At 42.5% G+C, this 17,788-nt stretch overlaps 1 protein-coding gene across 4 annotated transcripts in view; it reads right to left on the bottom strand.

Annotated features, from left to right (window-relative positions):
* Positions 1-17,788, bottom strand: part of LOC130141968 (protein Hook homolog 3-like) — a 124,957-nt gene that overhangs the window by 42,872 nt on the left and 64,297 nt on the right. For 3 of the 4 annotated variants that reach the window (XR_008819233.1, XM_056323328.1, XM_056323330.1), the window contains 4 exons: positions 13,833-13,900; positions 5,393-5,455; positions 4,294-4,377; positions 2,900-3,063 (listed from right to left, as the gene is read on the bottom strand). Coding sequence is in view for 3 of the 4 variants with exons in the window: in XM_056323328.1 (XP_056179303.1) it covers positions 2,900-3,063; positions 4,294-4,377; positions 5,393-5,455; positions 13,833-13,900 (379 nt within the window). In the remaining variant the exon portion in view is untranslated. The remainder of the gene's footprint in view (positions 1-2,899; positions 3,064-4,293; positions 4,378-5,392; positions 5,456-13,832; positions 13,901-17,788) is intronic. The other variant, XM_056323329.1, reaches the window with a different exon arrangement.

Genomic DNA, 17,788 nt, shown 5'->3' with positions numbered 1-17,788 from the left:
TTTGCCACTGTGGGGATAAAATTTGTACAGCAAAGCTCAACTGGAGTTGAAGCTGGCCAGTACTTTGCTGAATAACAAAAAAAGGTTCTTTAAAGTATGCTAACAGACAAAAGGAGGACTGAAGAAAATATTGGTGCGTTACTTGATGAAGTTGGTCGCCTCACAAATAGGGATGTAGACAAAGCAGAGACATTTAATGCCTTCTTCAACTTTGTCTTTAACACTGATGATGGGCTCTGGGACTCCTGGAGCCCTGAGTTGGAGGACCATAACTCAGGGAGCGATAAGCTCCCAGTTGACTTTGAACTTGTACAGGATTTGCTGCTGCAACTGAGTGCACATAAGTCTATGGGGCCTGATGGGATTCATCCCAGGGTACTGGAAGAGTTGGCTGACGTTATTGCAAGACCTCTCAGTTATTTATCAGTGGTCTTGAGAATCTGGAGAGGTCCCAGTCAACTGGAAGCTAACGAATGTTATTCCAATTTTCAAGAAGGACAAGAAAGAAGGCCCTGGTAATTATAGGCCTGTCAGTTTCACTTCAGTGCCTAGTAAAATGGAGAAGATTATTCTGGGAGTTATTGAAAAACACTTGAAAGATAATGCAGTCACTGGTCAGAGCAAACATGGGTTCATGAAGAGAAAGTCTTGCTTAACCAACTTAATATCCTTTTATGACAAGGTGGATGAAGGGAAGGCAGTGGATGTGTGGGATTTTTTTATGTATTTTAGCAAAGCTTTTGATACTGTCTCTCACAGTATCCTTCTGGAGGACAACATGTCCAGCATACAGCTAGACGTGTACACAACATGATGGGTGAACAATTGGCTGACAGGTCAGGCTCAAAGAGTTATAGTAAATGGGATTACATCAGGCTGGTGACCAGTCACTAGTGGGGTTCCCCAGGGCTCAATTTTAGGGCCAGCGCTCATTAATGTTTTTATAAATGATCTGGTTGCAGGAGTCAAATGTACATTAAGTAAGCCTGCCAATGATACTAAATTAGGAGAAGCCATTGATTACCTCAAGGGTAGAGAGGCCTTACAGAGAGATCTGGATAGAGTGCTGGGCAATCACCAACCATATGAAATTTAACAAGGACAAATGCCAGATTCTGCACCCAGGACAGTGTAATCCTGGATGTATGTATAGACTGGAGAACAAGAGGCTGGAGCGCAGCCCTGCAGAAAAGGATTTGGGAGTTTTGGTTGATGGCAAGCTCAATATGAGTCAACAATGCACCTTGATGGCCAAAAGGGCCAACTGTATCCTGGGGTGTATCAAGCACAGTATAGCTAACTGGTCGAAAGAAGTGATTGTCCCACTATACTCAGCATTGGTGCAGCCTCATCTTGAATACTGTGTGCAGTTTTGGGCTCCACAATATAAGAAGGATATAAAAATGTTACAGTGCATCCAAAGGAGGGCACCAAAGATGATGAAAGGACTAGAGGGCATGACTTATGAGGAGCAGCTGAGGACAGTAGGTTTGTTCAGCTTAGAGAAGACACTGAGGGGTGATCTCATTGCTGTCTACAACTTCTTTGTGAGGGGGAGCAGAGAGGGAGGTGCTGATCTCTTCTCTCTGGTGTCTAGTGATAGGACATGAGGGAATGGATTAAAGCTACATCAGGGGAAGTTCAGATTATATATTAGGTAAAAGTTCTTCACTGAGAGGGTGGTCAAGCACTGGAACAAGCTCCCCAGGAAAGTGTTCATGGCCCCAAGCCTTCCAGTATTCAAGAAGTGTTTGGATATCACAGTTAGATATATGGTTTAATGTTTAGGTTGCCCTGGGTGGAGTTAGGAGTTGGTCTTGATGATCCTTGTGGGTCCCTTCTAACTCAGGATATTCTATGATTCTCGCCTTGAGCCATTATTACCTTTCTCCATGATCATCATCCTCTCTAGAAACACCATAAACAAAGCCTTCTGATGCACAGTGAAAAGGAAACAACAGTCCAATGCACAACACCACACAGAATGGAGTTTTGCTCTCAAATGCCTTGCTTATTCAAAAACATTGAAGCAGATCACTTTTCTGATGCTTCCAATTCAATTACAGTTTCTACTTTGAAATATCACAAGGAAATGTGTGGGTCAGTTGTGCTGGAAAGAAAAAAATCTGAGATTTCTCTATGATAATATTGGAAGTTCTTGCATATTTTGGGGCACAGAGTTTGAACATGAAAAATTTATCCTAGGGTTTATCCCAGGATTTTGTCCAGCTGTCCAACTCCCTTATACTGTCATCAATGTTGGCAGCCAGGCCTGATCTTCAGATGTTCTGAATGCTGCAGCTCTCAGTTTTTATTTTTAGATGCTATGCCTGTTCAGTTCTTCTGAAGAACCAAGTATTTTGACTAGCATGTGAAGAGTAGAGAACAAAGTCTCTGGTATGACAAACTCATCAATATATGTAGGAAAAGTTGCTTGAAGTTGGCAGTGAGTGAAAGGAATAATCAAGAGAAACTGACAAAACATGGTGAATGAGTGGAGAAGACAACTTGGTAGCGCAAAGCACCATTGTGAATTTGATCCAAAATTAAAATAAAAAATAATAAAGATACACATAAAAGGGGATGCAGTCAAGAAAGAGGCATAGCAGCAGTTAATTCAAGGAGTCCAGTTAATTCAAGCAGTTAATTCAAGGAGAATGGAGACAAGATGGTCAATGGGAGCCTTTCAGTATTTCAGTATTTTTGCATCATTTCAGTATTTAAAAAAAAATCCATATTTTTCAAAGTCTGAGCTTATAAACAGGTAGATCATAACAGAAACTTCACTACTATGGTTATTATCCCACCCGTTATAATTTAGCATAAATGCCAGTAGAACCAAAAGCATAGACGTCATACTGGCTGCCAACTGCAGATTATCCACTTGTGGCTTTTTTACCTGAATGTTTCCTCTTGGAGGTGCTCTAATTGGGTCTGCAGCTGCAAGTGCCTACGACCTGCAGGGCTGTTGGGATCTTCTATAGAATCAGATTGATTCAAACGTTCCATCAGAATCTGGTTCTCAGCAAGTAAAATGCTCTTCTCATCTTGAAGTGCTGCAACCTGTTGTAATAAAAGAACAGACTGGAATAAAGGAGCTGTTAGCTATAAAGAGCAATTTTTTGGTGCACACAGCAAAACATTAACACAACTCATAACTGGAAACGTCGAAGTTCACAAAACTATTTCACAGGAACACATTGTAACTTTAATACTTGATATTTGATGTAACCAATGTACTACAGCATTAGGGACAGGATTTACCATAAAGAAAAGAGTGTTCTTACCTTTATTTCTCAGAATTATCTAAAGAAAAATATCTTAGTTATCAAAGAAGATTACGTCACTGTATTAAAGTCTGCCTACTTTTAAAGCACCACTACCCCATGCACACACCATAGTAAGGTTTTTAAATGTTTTCCAAAGGAAACAATGTTTATAAAATCACACAGACCAGACTATTCAAGTCTCTCATGGCCATGCCTCTCCAAGAATTTTTTTATTCCAATGGCCAATTGCAAATGGACTTGAAACAAGAACAGAGGTCCCAAAGATGATTAAATTTCTGACAGCTTTGTGAAAACAGGCAGTGGGGCAGAGAAGTCAAAGTGCTGTGATTCAAAGAACATCTGAAACGTAAGCTTATATTATTAGACACTATACAATCAAAATGTAGGTAGGAGGGGAAAAGAAAGAATATAAGTATCCCAAGAGAAAGGAAAGTTTTGATCAGAATTTGCATCCAACACAACAAAATCAACCAATGGTTGAACACAAATCAATAAGGCACAAGGCTTCATTAATTCCGGTCATTACTGCTTGGCTAAAAAAAAAAAAAAGCCAAATTATACACCAAAATAGGAATTGATTGAAATGGCTTTTCTGGGTTCCAGGTTTAATCTGTTGATGTCTTCCAGATCAGATATGCTCAGTTTACAGTAAAACTTAGTTTATGCACAGGTGATAGTATAGAATAACTTTGAGTTAGTTGTAACATTTTACTGAAATCATTATAGCAGCAAAACTCCTAGGATTTCTGTAACTCATGAGTTGAGCAATGCAGCTCATTTCTCACTTGAATGCAAAAAAACTTTGTCAGTACCAATAGCCTTAATGCTAACATAATTGAATCAATACAAGTGGGCATGCACTTTTTGCTCTGCTATGATGAGTAAAGAAATACAGCAATTGAGGAATATTTTTTTAAATACAAAAGGTAGATTTAAACAATAAGCCCTTTCTTCAGCTGTCCAAGAATTAACATGCTTTTTTCTTGATTTAAAGATGACCTACCTGCATATCTAACTCATGACATCTCTGGGCAATTTCTTCTTTCGTTGCTAGGGCTTCATTTAATTCTTCTGTAGTTTTCTTCAACTATTACAAACAACAATCATTTTTAGTTTCATAAAAGAATATCTCTATAAATGATATAGCAAAATTATGAATTATATGATTGTAAAGTCTTTTTTTACATTTATGTAATATTGATGTTTGGGGGAAAAAGAAAAGCAATTCTGCTTCTACAACGAAACAAAATAGCAAATGTAATCATTGTTTAATTTGTCTAACAAAGGTAAATATAGCTGAAGGTGATATTTGATCTTGAAACAAAACATTGAAGTTATCACATTTATGCTGTAAACTGAGGGCCCCCCCAAACCAAACAGCTTAGCTCTGAAGAATCTATTGGCTCTGTACACTGGGAAAAAAAGCATCAATATCTCTTTTCTTTATAGATGCAAAGATTATATGATTTCAGTTTTTAATCTACTTTTCAAATACACAAAAGATTGGGATACACAAAGAATAACCAGTTAAGGTAAAACCTGTCTAGTCACTGGGAACTACTCTCACTGTACAACAGGGGAAACAATCAACACTGTAGTGGAGAAACCTACCCATCTGAAAAAAGACACTGAATCTTATAAGCAGTGTGGAAACATTCAGTTACATCTCTTTAAGGGACTATATAATAATTAAAACACTTATATCTTCCAATTTTCTGTATGAATGTGGTCAGGGAAATAAAGAAATACCTACAAGAAAATTGATCTGATAAAATATGCATGTAGTCAATGCATATGTATATATTTTATTATGCATAATAAATTTTAGATGGGCTTTCTACTTTTCACAGACAGGATCATAATCTTTCATTTTTAAGTTTACAAGGGACAGCTAACACAAAAATTAATTCCATCTACCAGAATTTATATATTTCAACATAGATAACTGTAAATCACAGTAAAGTTTTATTTTGTATCCATTATTCAAATTTTCCACAAAACTTTCCCACAATAGAAAAAGTTAGACTGCTTAACAATAAATCATAGTGATTAGGCACTGATTTCCTGTGATTAAAGGAAAAGAAACACCTCATATTAGATACCTGACGTTCAAGGTCAATGTAAGCATCATTTCCAAAAGAGACTGGAGACTCTTTACTCATCAACTGTAATTAGATTACATTAGATTAGAAAAAAGATTTATTTGCATATTAAAGGTAAGTTTCAATAAGAAATCAGGTTCATCTAACCTTTAGGAAAGCTTTTTTTTTCTGACAACAGTAACATTTTTTACTTCATTTTTATGAGGTATATTAAAAAAGAATTACAGAAAAACATATTCAGGACTTAGAATATCTAAAATATGAAAAACATTACCTTACATAGTCATTCTCTCTTCTGAAAAAGCACATTCATTATCTATCATGAAAGCTACACTATCCTTTGCAGAGATCTGTATTTAAGCACCATTAGACTGGTGGCAGCTATTACATGGCAGGCAAGATAGGTCTCAAATTTGTCTGGAATTTGCAGATTAAAAGTTTATATTCTAGAATGAGTATTTTTGAAACAAGCATTAAAATTCTTTGTAATCTGACTAATCTGACTAGAAGAATGGTTTATAATGATTTTAGTGAGGAAAAAAATTATTTTCAAGTCATTACTTTCTTAAAAAGCCCCCAAATTGACTGACATGCTTGTTGGGGGAAAAAAGTTTTCTTTTAGGAACCTCACCCACTCATCAATTACAACGGATAAATGGCTAGAAATAGATTTAAATAATACAAATATTTTGAGGTCAAACAACAATCCATCCCCAGCAAACAAATTGTCAGAGCAGGCTCAAAACAAGAAAAAAGACATAAGTTTGAAAGTTCTAGCAAGCAATAGCTTAAAGAGGCTGAGTTCTGACTGCTAGCCAGTTCTATTAGCTCCCCTGATAACACACCAAGGGAAGCTATAGACACAATATTTATAAAACATCTGGATAGCCAAGTAACTGACACCAGTTAAGGTGAAGTTAAGGTTTAAAGCAGTACCATAAGAAATTTTAAATATATATATATAACAGATATGTTGCAAATAGCTCAAAAAGAAATGTTTTCATACCCTGAAAAAAAAAACCCACAAACCAAAAGTAAAATATCCCAAAACTTATGCAGGAAATCTGGCACTTGCCTGTTCCTGAAAACACTGACTTAAAGAGATAGAATCTTCTCCTCAGGGCTAATCACATAAGTGTTTGAGAATTTTGAAAATTTTGCATACCCTTGGTATGTTGAAACCAGCCTATTGCTGGTCCTGGTGCTACTGTTAGAAATGCTGACTGTGGTTCTGCTCTTGTTTAGAGTTAAGCAACTATCTGTGGCTACTCCAACTCCTGCGACAGGCACTGCAGCTACTCAGACCCTTGTGATGGGTGATGCAGAGGACCAACCCATGTCAGTATCAGTTGCCCCTATACAGAAGAAGAAATGGACACAAAAACCAGCTCGTTTACTAAAGGAGGACGAAGCAAGGCCACCACAGGAACAGGAGGAAGAGGCAGAACAAGAGGTAACTGTTGCAGAATGGCTGTGTGATCATGGCCATGACTCCCTTAAAGATCTTTGTGAAACAAAGTTAGCGTAAGTTAGCTGAAGCAGGCCTTGCAGCTATGCTGAGGCATGCTGATAAGGAAGCTGAGAAAAACACTGACCTTGTGCCTAATGTTGTAAATAACTTTGAGGAATTCGCGTAGACAAGAGAGGAAAAGAAAATATGTAGCTAGCTATCCGCAGAAACCGCAAGTAGGAGGACGTATGAAAATGTAACCCTTTAGAGCTTAGCCAATCAGCAGATGACTTGTAGGCATAATTAACTGGAACTGTATATAAGACATAATCGCGCCGTAATAAATCGAAGCTTGCTTTATCACTCATATTGAGTCGGCTGCTTGCTTCCCCTCGCTCGTCAAAGTGGCGCCCGAACAAGGGACCCCTAACCTTGATCTTCACCGGACAGCGAGGACGGAGAAGCACTGGTAGCAGCGACCAGAGAGCAGAAGATCGGCTGATGCTGGCATCGTACCCGATCCGTGCTTGAGCCCAGGAAAATTCAAGAAGGGGTTCGCCGTCCGTGAGCTGCTACCCAAGGGAAAAGGCTGCAACAAAGAGGACTTTAACGAGTGCACAATGGAAAAAGAGGTAGCGCTAGCACTTTTACAATGCTTTTTAGAAAAGCGGGGAGTAGGCCCTTTAAAAGATCTGGCCGGATTAATTACTATGGGTAAAGCAAAAGGATATTTTGCAGATCCTGAGCATATGTTTGAAGTAGAAGAATGGCGTAATTATGGGGATTGTTTATGGGATTTAGTAATTGATGATGATAAGGCAGCAAAAAAATTGATGAAATCATGGCATGAAGTTATTAATTGTATAAAAAGATATCAAGCAGAAAAGCGCCTTGCTTCAGCAGTAACAAGCCGACTTGCAAGCGCAGATCCTAATGCAGGAAAAATTATGCCATGTGAAAATTACATTCCAATACCCCCTTTATCACAAAGAGTGCCCTCTGTACCACCTATAGAGCCCACTGCACCACCTCCAGACCCTTCGTGTCCTCTGCCCCCCCCTCCGGCGCAGTAGCCTCGGGGGGGCCAGAGGGCGGGGACACATCTGACGAAAGTGCTGCTGAGGAAGAAAATAGTAGTGGGCAGTCAATACAAAATTCTAAAAAAAAAAAAACAAACCAAAAAACAAACAAAAAAAAACCCCCAGTAAACAAACTGGTGCGTTCTACGCGCATTAATTGGCAAAAAATAGCACAAGAAGCAGCTGCTCAGGGAATATTTGATATTGCTGAGCAAGTCAACCCCCCACAAGCTTTCCCTGTAACGTATCAGATGAATGCTGCTAACCAAAGACAGGGAACCTGGGAGGCTTCGATTGGAAAATATTAAGTCAGTTACGTAGTACAGTGAATGAGTCAGGCCTCCACAGTGAGCCCACCAGATATACCTAACTTTATGAAAGGGCCGTTATTGTGCCAGTGTATTCTGGAGAATAGTAACAGTTACACCAAAGGCATTTTAGTAACCCTGCCCTTAGATTCTTCTGTAGAAACAATGCTAGAGCAAATGAGTTGGGTGCCAGTAGGTCAGCAAGCCTTGCTAGTGGAAGCAATCCAAGCAGTAGGGAGAGATTTAGTGCAAGCCCAAAGTCAGGCTTTTGCAGCGCTTGTGCCTCTGCGCCCCCCTGGGGCTACCGCGCCCCCAAAGCCAGCGACCACCACGCACCGAGACTTCCTCTGCTATCGATGCGGGAAGCCAGGACATACCCGTGACCGATGTCGACAACGTCAAGTGTGGTGCCAAAATTGTCAGCAAGGGACCCACAGCACCAATGTCTGTCGGCAGACGGGAAACGAGAAACAGAGCGCGAGGAGCCGCAGCGCGTCGACCCCAATCGCGACTCCTGTCACCTTCACGACACCCCCTCCAGGAGACATGACCAACTCTTATCGGCAGACACCGTGTTACAACCCGCCACCCGAAGGAGCCTCGGCCTGGACCTGGCAACAGCAGTAGATACAACATTAATTGACAACCGACCACAAAACGTCGCAACTCGTGTCCGAGGACCTCTGATAATTAATGGACAAAGCTATGGTGCTCTATTATTAGGGCGGTCTTCTGGTAGTTTAAAAGGGCTGTTGTAAAGTGTGTTGCTTATAGTAATAATTGTTATCATTGCACTCGTATGTTTAAGCTGTGCTCTCTCTTGTATTCAAAAATTACTCGAGCGTGTAACTGTACAAGTTTTGCTTGCGCAAAGAGAAAAAGGGGGAAATGTTGCAGAAAGGCTGTGTGATCATGGCCATGACTCCCTTAAAGATCTTTGTGAAACAAAGTTAGCGTAAGTTAGCTGAAGCAGGCCTTGCAGCTATGCTGAGGCATGCTGATAAGGAAGCTGAGAAAAACACTGACCTTGTGCCTAATGTTGTAAATAACTTTGAGGAATTCGCGTAGACAAGAGAGGAAAAAAAAATATGTAGCTAGCTATCCGCAGAAACCGCAAGTAGGAGGACGTATGAAAATGTAACCCTTTAGAGCTTAGCCAATCAGCAGATGACTAGTAGGCATAATTAACTGGAACTGTATATAAGACATAATCGTGCCGTAATAAATCGAAGCTTGCTCTATCACTCATATTGAGTCGGCCGTGTGCTTCCCCTCGCTCGTCAGGTAACCACTCTATCCCTATCCCTATCCCTGAGTGAGCTGCAGGATATGCTAAAAGATTTTACCCATCATCCAGGTGAACACATTGTCACCTGCCTGCTTCGATGCTGGGATAATGGGGCTAATAGTTTGGAATTCGAGGGTAGGGAAGCCAAGCAGCTGAGATCACTTTCTAGGGAAGGGGGCATTGACAAGGCAATTGGAAGAGGGACAATAGTCCTCAGCCTCTGGAGGCTATCCCTGTCAAGCGTGAAGGAAAGGTATCCCTTCAAGGAGGATATTACATGTCGCCCATGCAAGTGGACTGCAATAGAGAGGTATCCAGTACCTGAGGGAATTCACCATGCTAGAGATGATTTATTATGATCCGAACAACATGCAGTTACCCACAGATCCAGATGAAGTCCAATAAACACGACCCACGTGGCGGAAATTTGTATGGAGCACACCGTCATGTGCCAACTCATTGGCAGTAATCAGCTGGAGAGACAAAGCAGCACCGACAGTGGATGAAGTGGTTCGCCAACTCCGAGAACATGAAGACAATATTTCTTCCTCCCTAGTCTTGGCTGTGGAGAAGCTGGTCCAGTGACTTGATGAGGATATATTCTACTCCCCACCTGAACAGACCCGCATCTCAGTTATTGACAGTAAGCGTCCTTTTCCTCAAGAGAGAGGATATAGAAGGTGCACAACATGGCATAACCTGTGTTTTTACCTGCGGGACCACAAAGAGGACATGAGGAAGTGGCATGGAAAACCTACCTCAACCCTAGGGACATGAGTATGTGACTTACAAGGAAAACAAGCACAGATGGGTGTTTTTCCAGAAAGGTTGCTGCTCCAGTCTCCAGTGGGCAGTTTCCCAGACAGAGTGGAAGGGCTGATCTTACTCCTGATCCTATGGAAAGGAATTCTAATCCATTTTTACAGGAAGTAAGCAGACAGGGCTGCTCCACACTACATCTGTTTCACACCACTCACTGCCCTGGTGGAGAATCCTATGACCAGGACTAGAGGGGCCCTGCCTCCAGCCAGGTGGAGGAGAAGGACAATTATCCTTCTGATTATCCAAATAGTCCAAATCCTTCTGAAAGCCAGTTTTGCCATAAAACAAAGTAAGGTCAAGGGACCAGCACAGGAGGTCCGGTTTTTGGGAGTAAAATGGCAAGATGGATGATGTGAGAGCCCAATAGATGTGATCACCAAAAAACAGCAATGTCTCCACCAACTAGTAAGAAAGAAACACAGGCTTTCCTAGGCATTGTGGGTTTCTGGAGAATGCACATTCCAAATTACAGTCTGATTGTAAGCCCTCTCTATCAAGTGACCTGGAAGAGAAATTATTTCAAAGGGGGCCCTGAGCAATGACAAGCCTTTGAATAAATTAAACAGGAGATAGTTCAAGCAGTAGCCCTTGGGCCAGTTCAGACAGGGCAAGATGTAAAAAATGTGCTCTATACCACGGCCAGGGAAAATGGCCCTACCTGGACCCTCTGGCAGAAAACACCAGGGGAGACTTGATGTGTGCCCCTAGGGTTTTGGAGTTGGGGATGCAGAGGATCTGAGGCCCACTATACTCCAACTGAAAAAGAGAGAATGGCCACTTATGAAGAGGTTTGAGCTGCTTCAGAAGTGATTGGTGGTGAACCACAGCTCCTTCTGGTGCCCCGTTTGCCAGCGTTGGGCTGAATGTTTAAAGGGAGGGTCTCCTCTACACATCACGCAACTGATGCTACATGGAGTAAGTGGGTCCCACTGATCACACAATGAGCTCGAATCAGAAATCCCAGTCATCCAAACATCTTGGAAGTGATCATCGACTGGCCAGAAGGCAAAGATTTCGGAATGTCACCAGAGGAGGTGACGCATGCTGAAGAGGCCCCACTGTATAATACATTAGCAGCTGGGGTTAAATGACAACATGGGGTTACATCAGGCTGGCAGCCAGTCACCAGTGGGGTTCCCCAGGGCTCAGTGTTGGGGCCAGCATTCATTAATGTTTTTATATAGGATCTGGTTGCAGGAGCCAAATGGACATTAAGTAAATCTGCCAATGATACTAAAGTAGGAGCAGCTGTGGACTTCCTTGAGGATAGAGAGGCCTTACAGAGAGATCTGGATAGAACAGACTGCTGGGCAATCACCAACCATATGAAATTTAACAAGAGCAAGTGCCGGATTCTCCACCTGGGACAGGGTAGCCCTGGTTATATGTATAAATTGGGGGACAAGAGGCTGGAGAGCCGCCCTGAAGAAAGAGATCTTTGGGTTTATGGCAAGTTGAACATGAGTCAACAGTGTGCCCCAGCAGCCAAAAGGGCCAACTGTGCCCTGGGGTGCATTGAGCACAGCATAGCTAGCCAGTCAAGGGAGGTGATTTTCCCACTCTACACTGCACTGCTGTGGCCCCACCTTGAGTACTGTGTGTAGTTTTGGGTGCTTCAATATAAGAAGGACATCAAAGTGTTTCCAGATAAGGGTGACCAAGATGGTAAAAGGTCTCAAGGGCAAGACTTAGGAGGAGTGGCTGAGGCTACTTGGTTTGTTCAGCTTGGAGAAGAGAAGGCTGATGGGTGACCTCATTGCAGTCTACAACTTCCTCAAGAAGGCCAGTGAAGGGGAGTTGCTGATCTCTTCTCTCTGGTGACCAGCAATAGGAAATGGCTTGAAGCTGCATTGGGGTAAGTTCAGATTGGACATTAGGAAAAGGTTCTTCACTGAGAGGGTGGTTGGTCACTGGAACAGGCTCCCCAGGAAAGTGGTCACAGCACCAAGCCTGTCAGAGTTCAAGGAGCATCTGGACAATGCTCTTAGTCATATGGTTTAGTGGTAGGTAGTCCTGTGAGGAGCAGGGAGTTGGACTCGATGATCCTTATGGGCCCCTTTCAACTTGAGATATTCTGAGTTTAATGAAAAAATTGTACAGTATTTGGTCACATATAAAAGCAGTATAATACACTTCAGGAGCCACATAGGAAAGGTAAAGGAAGGGGAGCCCATTATCAAAACATTCTTTAAGTCAATGTACTGAGTTTATGGAGCAAGGTTTTGGTAGCAGGGAGGGCTGTAGGGTTAGCTTCTGTGAGAAGACGCTGAAAGCTGTCCCAAGTTGGTCAGAACCAGTTCCAGTTGGCTCCAGGACAGACCCATTGCTGGCCAAAGCTGAGCCAATCAGCAATGATGGTAGCATGTCTGTGATAACACATTTAAGAAAGGGTAAAAAATTATGCGCAACAGCAGCTGAGGGAGAGGAATGAGAATATGTGAGAAAAACAATTCTGCAGTCACCCAGGTCAGTGAAGAAGGAGAGGGAGGAGGTGCTCCAGGCACCAAAGCAGAGAGACCCCTGCAGCCTGTGGTGAAGACCATGGTGAGGCAGGCTTCCCCCTACAGCCTGTGGAGGTCCATGGTGGAGCAGATATTCACCCTGCAGGTTGTGGAGGACCCCATGCCAGAGCAGGTAGATGTGCCCTGAAGGAAGCTGTGACCCCATGGAGAGCCCACACTGGAGCAAGCCTTTGGCAGGAACTGTGGCCTGTGGAGAGGAGCCCACACAGAAGCAGGTTTTCTGGCAGGACATGTTACCCCGTGGGGGACCCACGCTGGAGCAGTCCATTCCTGAAGGACTGCACCCCATGCTGGAGGAACTCTTGAAGAACTGCATCCTATAGGAAAGACCCATGTTGGAGAAGATTGTGAAGGACTGTATCGTGTGCGTAGGGGGAGAACATGAGGAGGAAGGAGCAGCAGAGATGAAGTGTTATAACCTGACTGTAACCCCCTATTGCCCTGTGCTGCTTGGGGAGGGAGGAGGTAGAGAAGTCGGGAGTGAAGTTGAACCTAGGAAAAAGGGAGGTGTGGAGGAAAGGTGTTTTTAGATTTGTTCTTATTTCTCATTACCCTACTCTAATTTAATTGACAATATTTTAATTTTCCCCAATTCGAGTTTATTTTGCCCATGATGATAATTAGTAAGTGATCTCCCTATCCTTTGCTGGACCTATGAGCTTTTCCATTGTATTTTCTCCCCCTGTCCTATTGAGGAGAGGGAGTGATAGAGCAGCTTGGTGGGCATCTGGAGGCTAGCCAAGGACAACCTACCACAGCTGAGATTTAAACTTCTCTAGAAGTGGGGCATGCAACCAAAGTTCTTTGACATGAAGAAGACTTGCTTGATTTGGTTTTCTAACTGAAAAGAGGAAAATATTCCTTGTAAAATTACAAACTCTGTGCCCCTTTTTCATCACAGTGGAAAAAAGTATATTTTTCTGCAATATTAAAAGGCTTAATTTCTACACACTATGGACACTCTAACATACCTCCTGAATGGCTGTCATGACAACATGTTGAACTGATTCTTCCATCATCATTATGGTCTGTATGTATTCTGAAAATAAGAGCATTCAGGTGTGTTACTAAATAGCTTGACAAAGTCACACAGAACATGAGATCAATAGTCATACCTTTCCTACAAGCTGAGCCCATGGTACAGATGAAACTGAAATTTGTAATTACCTTTCAGGTTTCAGGCCAGTCAGCAAACTCGAGAACACATAGGAAAAAAAAGGTCTATTTAGACATAAATCAAGGCTCACTGGAACAGTACAATGTTTGGGGTTTTTCTGCCTATGATGGCCATTTTTAATTCCCCATTACCTCCTAAAAGAACTGTCTACTCTCCAAGTACATTTCTCCCTTTGTTCCTGAATTATTCAGGCAATAGAAGAACAGGGTCCAAGGATGGGCTGTCTTTTTCCATGACTTAGACTCCTTGTTCTGCCTTTATACAGCATCCTCATTTCACAGAATTTCCATATGAAGTCTTGAGAAAACACAGAACTAAGTACAATAAATGCTCTCCACATTTTCACTTCTTTTTCTATATATAGATGTGACCTGTATTGGAAGCATGCAGTAGGAAGACTGAGTGGCTGGGATGTCAAAATCTCATGTATGGAGTCAGAGTTTGTGACTTGTCCAATATCATATGCATCACAGCCAGGTATCATGACCTTTTTTTTTCTCCAAATGCCATGCATATAATTGCTATAATTTATCTAAGAGGAAGATGTTGGAAATTGGCCACCTCAAAGTAATTTAGAAGAGGCACGACAGTAAATACTCAAACTACATATAACTAGACTGTTTAGATGTCTGTATTACATATCACAGAATCAATGAATCACAGAATGGTCAGAGTTGGAAGGGACCTCTGGAGATCATCTAGTCCAGCTCCCCTGCTAAAGCAGGTTCACCTAGAGCAGGCTGCACAGGGTCGCACCCAGGCGAGCTTTGAATGTGTCCAGAGAAGGAGACTCCACAGCTTCTCTGGGCAGCCTGTTCCAGTGCGCTCTGCCACCCTCAAAGCAAAGAAATTCTTCCTCATATTCAGATGGAATATCCTGTGTTGCAGTTTGTGCCCATTGCCCCTTGTCCTGTTGCTGGTCATCACTGAAAAAAGTCTGGCCCCATCCTCTTGACACTTGCCCTTAAGATATGTGTAGACATTGATAAGATCCCCTCTCAGTCTTCTCCAAACTAAACAGGGCCAGCTCTCTCAGCCATTCCTCATAGGGGTGATGCTCCAATCCCCTAATCATCTTTGCAGCTGTCCACTGGACCCTCTCCAGTAGTCCCCTGTCTCTCTTGAACTGGGGAGCCCAGAACTGGACACAGTACTCCAGGTGAGGCCCCACCAGGGCAGAGCAGAGGGGGAGGATCACCTCCCTCAACCTGCTGGCCATGTTCCTCCTAATGTACCCCCAGGACAGCATTGGCCTTCTTGGCCACAAGGGCACGCTGCTGGCTCATGGTCAACTTGCTGTCCACCATGACTCCCAGATCCTTCTCTGCAGAGCTGCCTTCCAGCAGGTCAGCCCCTAGCCTGTACTGGTGCATGGGGTTGCTCCTCCCCAGGTGCAGGACCCTACACTTGGCTTTGTTGAACTTCATCAGGTTCTTCTCTGCCCAACTCTCCAGCCTGTCCAGGTCTTGCCGAATGGCAGCGCAGTCGTCTGGTGAATCAGCCACCCCTCCCAATTTTGTATCATCAGCAAACTTGCTGAGGGTACACTCTGTAGGACTGGAGCCAGTACTGATCCCTGAGGAACACCGCTAGCTACAGACCTCCAGTTAGACTCTGAGCTCTGCCATTCAGTCAGATCTCAGCCCACCTCAGTCTAACCCATTAATCTAACTCATCTAACCCATTAATGTTTAGACTGACAGGATATGTAAAGTTCAGGGAAAGATACATTCCTCACTAAGAAATGCCAAGCAGCTACCAAAATAAAGAATGAGAAATTTACACTTCTGTGATGAACGAACACACCCCTACAGTGGAAGAAGGATCAGAGGAATCATAGACTCATAGAATCATTTAGGTTGGAAAAGACCTTTAAGATCATTGAGCCCAACCATAAACCTAACACCTGAAGAATGCTGAGCTCAGGGAAGAATGTAAGGAATGATCACCAATTACTGTAAAGAAAGCTCAACTTATCTCAACACAAGGGGGACTGGAGGGTAGCCTTTGTTTTATCTACAAGGCTGTACCAGTGGGTCATCAGGTTGTATAAACAGCCTTCCCTGAGATACTTAGTAGAAAGTAATGGCTTCCCTGAGCAAGCCCGACCAACATGGGGGGAAGTGTATACATGCCTCAGCCCAACAAAGTAGAAAAACTGGACAACTAATAAAATAAACTTTGAGGAGAGCAATGGGTTTGAGTTAAATTCAAAACACATTCTTTCCAGGGGACACCCAGTGTTGTGACAGTGAGCGTAGAGAGATCGGTAATGGGAATCACATCTGTATTGTGATTCAACTGTATGTTGCAATTGCTATATTATGCTTGTATTGTGATTTCAGTATATTGCTGTATCACTCTGCTAAATCAAAATCCCACGTAACATCAAATATCTTCAAATAAGTAAATTTTATATTAAACATTAAACCCTCCTTGTGCGGAATATCTAAAATAACTTGGTCAGAGAGTATTTGACTGATAACTTCAGAGATGTTAACTAAACAGTCAAGTGGAAGAGAGATGGCTTAAATTAATAGTTATTTATGTACTTACAGAAGGGAAAACACTTGTGTCCTAAATAAGAGGATGGCCAGACTTTCTCCTGCTTAAGAGAAGAAAAAAAGGAGTTTCAGGATGAGAGATTAAAGCAATTTAGAACCCTGAGAAAACTGGAAAGAGGAAATAAACATAAAAGCTAAGATACACAATACAAGAGGAAGACAACACTCTTCAAAACCTATCTGCCATTTTGCCAGAAAGGAAACAGAAGTGAGGTGTATTAGGGAGAGACAGCCTTTGCTAGATCCTTATCGTAAATACAGTAAGCATAGCTTTTTCTTTCACTTATCCACCTACATCTTTTTTTAAAAGACTCTTGCAACTTAACCCCATATCTGCTGGAGGGACAACACAACAGAGCATAAGCAATCCAGGAGGTTCCTGGAGTGCATCAATGTCAACTTCCTGACTCCAATGACAGAGGAAACAGTGAGGAGAGGTGCTCTGCTATACCTCATACTCAAAACCAAGGAAGGACTCATGGGGGCTGTGAAAGTCAAAGGCAGCCTTAGCTGAAGTGACCATGAGATAGTAGAGTTCAGGAAACTGAGAGGAGGGTAACAAATAAGATCACAAGACCAGACTTCAGGACAGCAGACTTTGGTTTCTTCAGGGATCTGCTTGGTAAAGTCCCATGGCATTCTCCTAGGATGTGGTGGGAAACAGGGGCCAAGAAAGTTGGATGATACTGAAGGATCACTTCCTACAAGCTCAAAATAGCTCCATCCCAATGAATATGAAATGAGGCAAAAAATCCAGGAAGCCTGCATGGATGAACAAGGAGCTCCTGACAAAATTCAAACACAAAATTAAAAAATAGAGAAGGTGGAAGCAGAGACAGGTACCTTGGGAGGAATACAGAGACATTAACTGATCATCCAGGGAACAGCAAGATAGGACTTCAGGAATCCCATTTCCAAGAGATCAGGGGAAAACTCTGGAGCAAGGAAGATATATACTTAGCAGAAGAGGATCAGGTCAGGGACTACTTAAGCAAACTGGTCATACATAAGTCCATGAGCACTGATGGGATGCAACCACAAGGGCTGAGGAACCTGGCTGATGTCATTCAGAGACCACCCTTGACAATCTTTGAAGAATCATGGTGAAGTGCCAGAGGACTGCAGGAAAAAAAATATCCCTTCCTATCTTCTAGAAGGTCAGGAAGGAGGACCCAGGGAACTACAG

Source organism: Falco biarmicus, chromosome W (genome assembly GCF_023638135.1).
Source record: "Falco biarmicus isolate bFalBia1 chromosome W, bFalBia1.pri, whole genome shotgun sequence".
Lineage (NCBI taxonomy): Eukaryota > Metazoa > Chordata > Aves > Falconiformes > Falconidae > Falco > Falco biarmicus.
The sequence above is the reverse complement of the archived record's forward strand: the minus strand, read 5'-3'. Positions and strand labels throughout refer to the sequence as shown.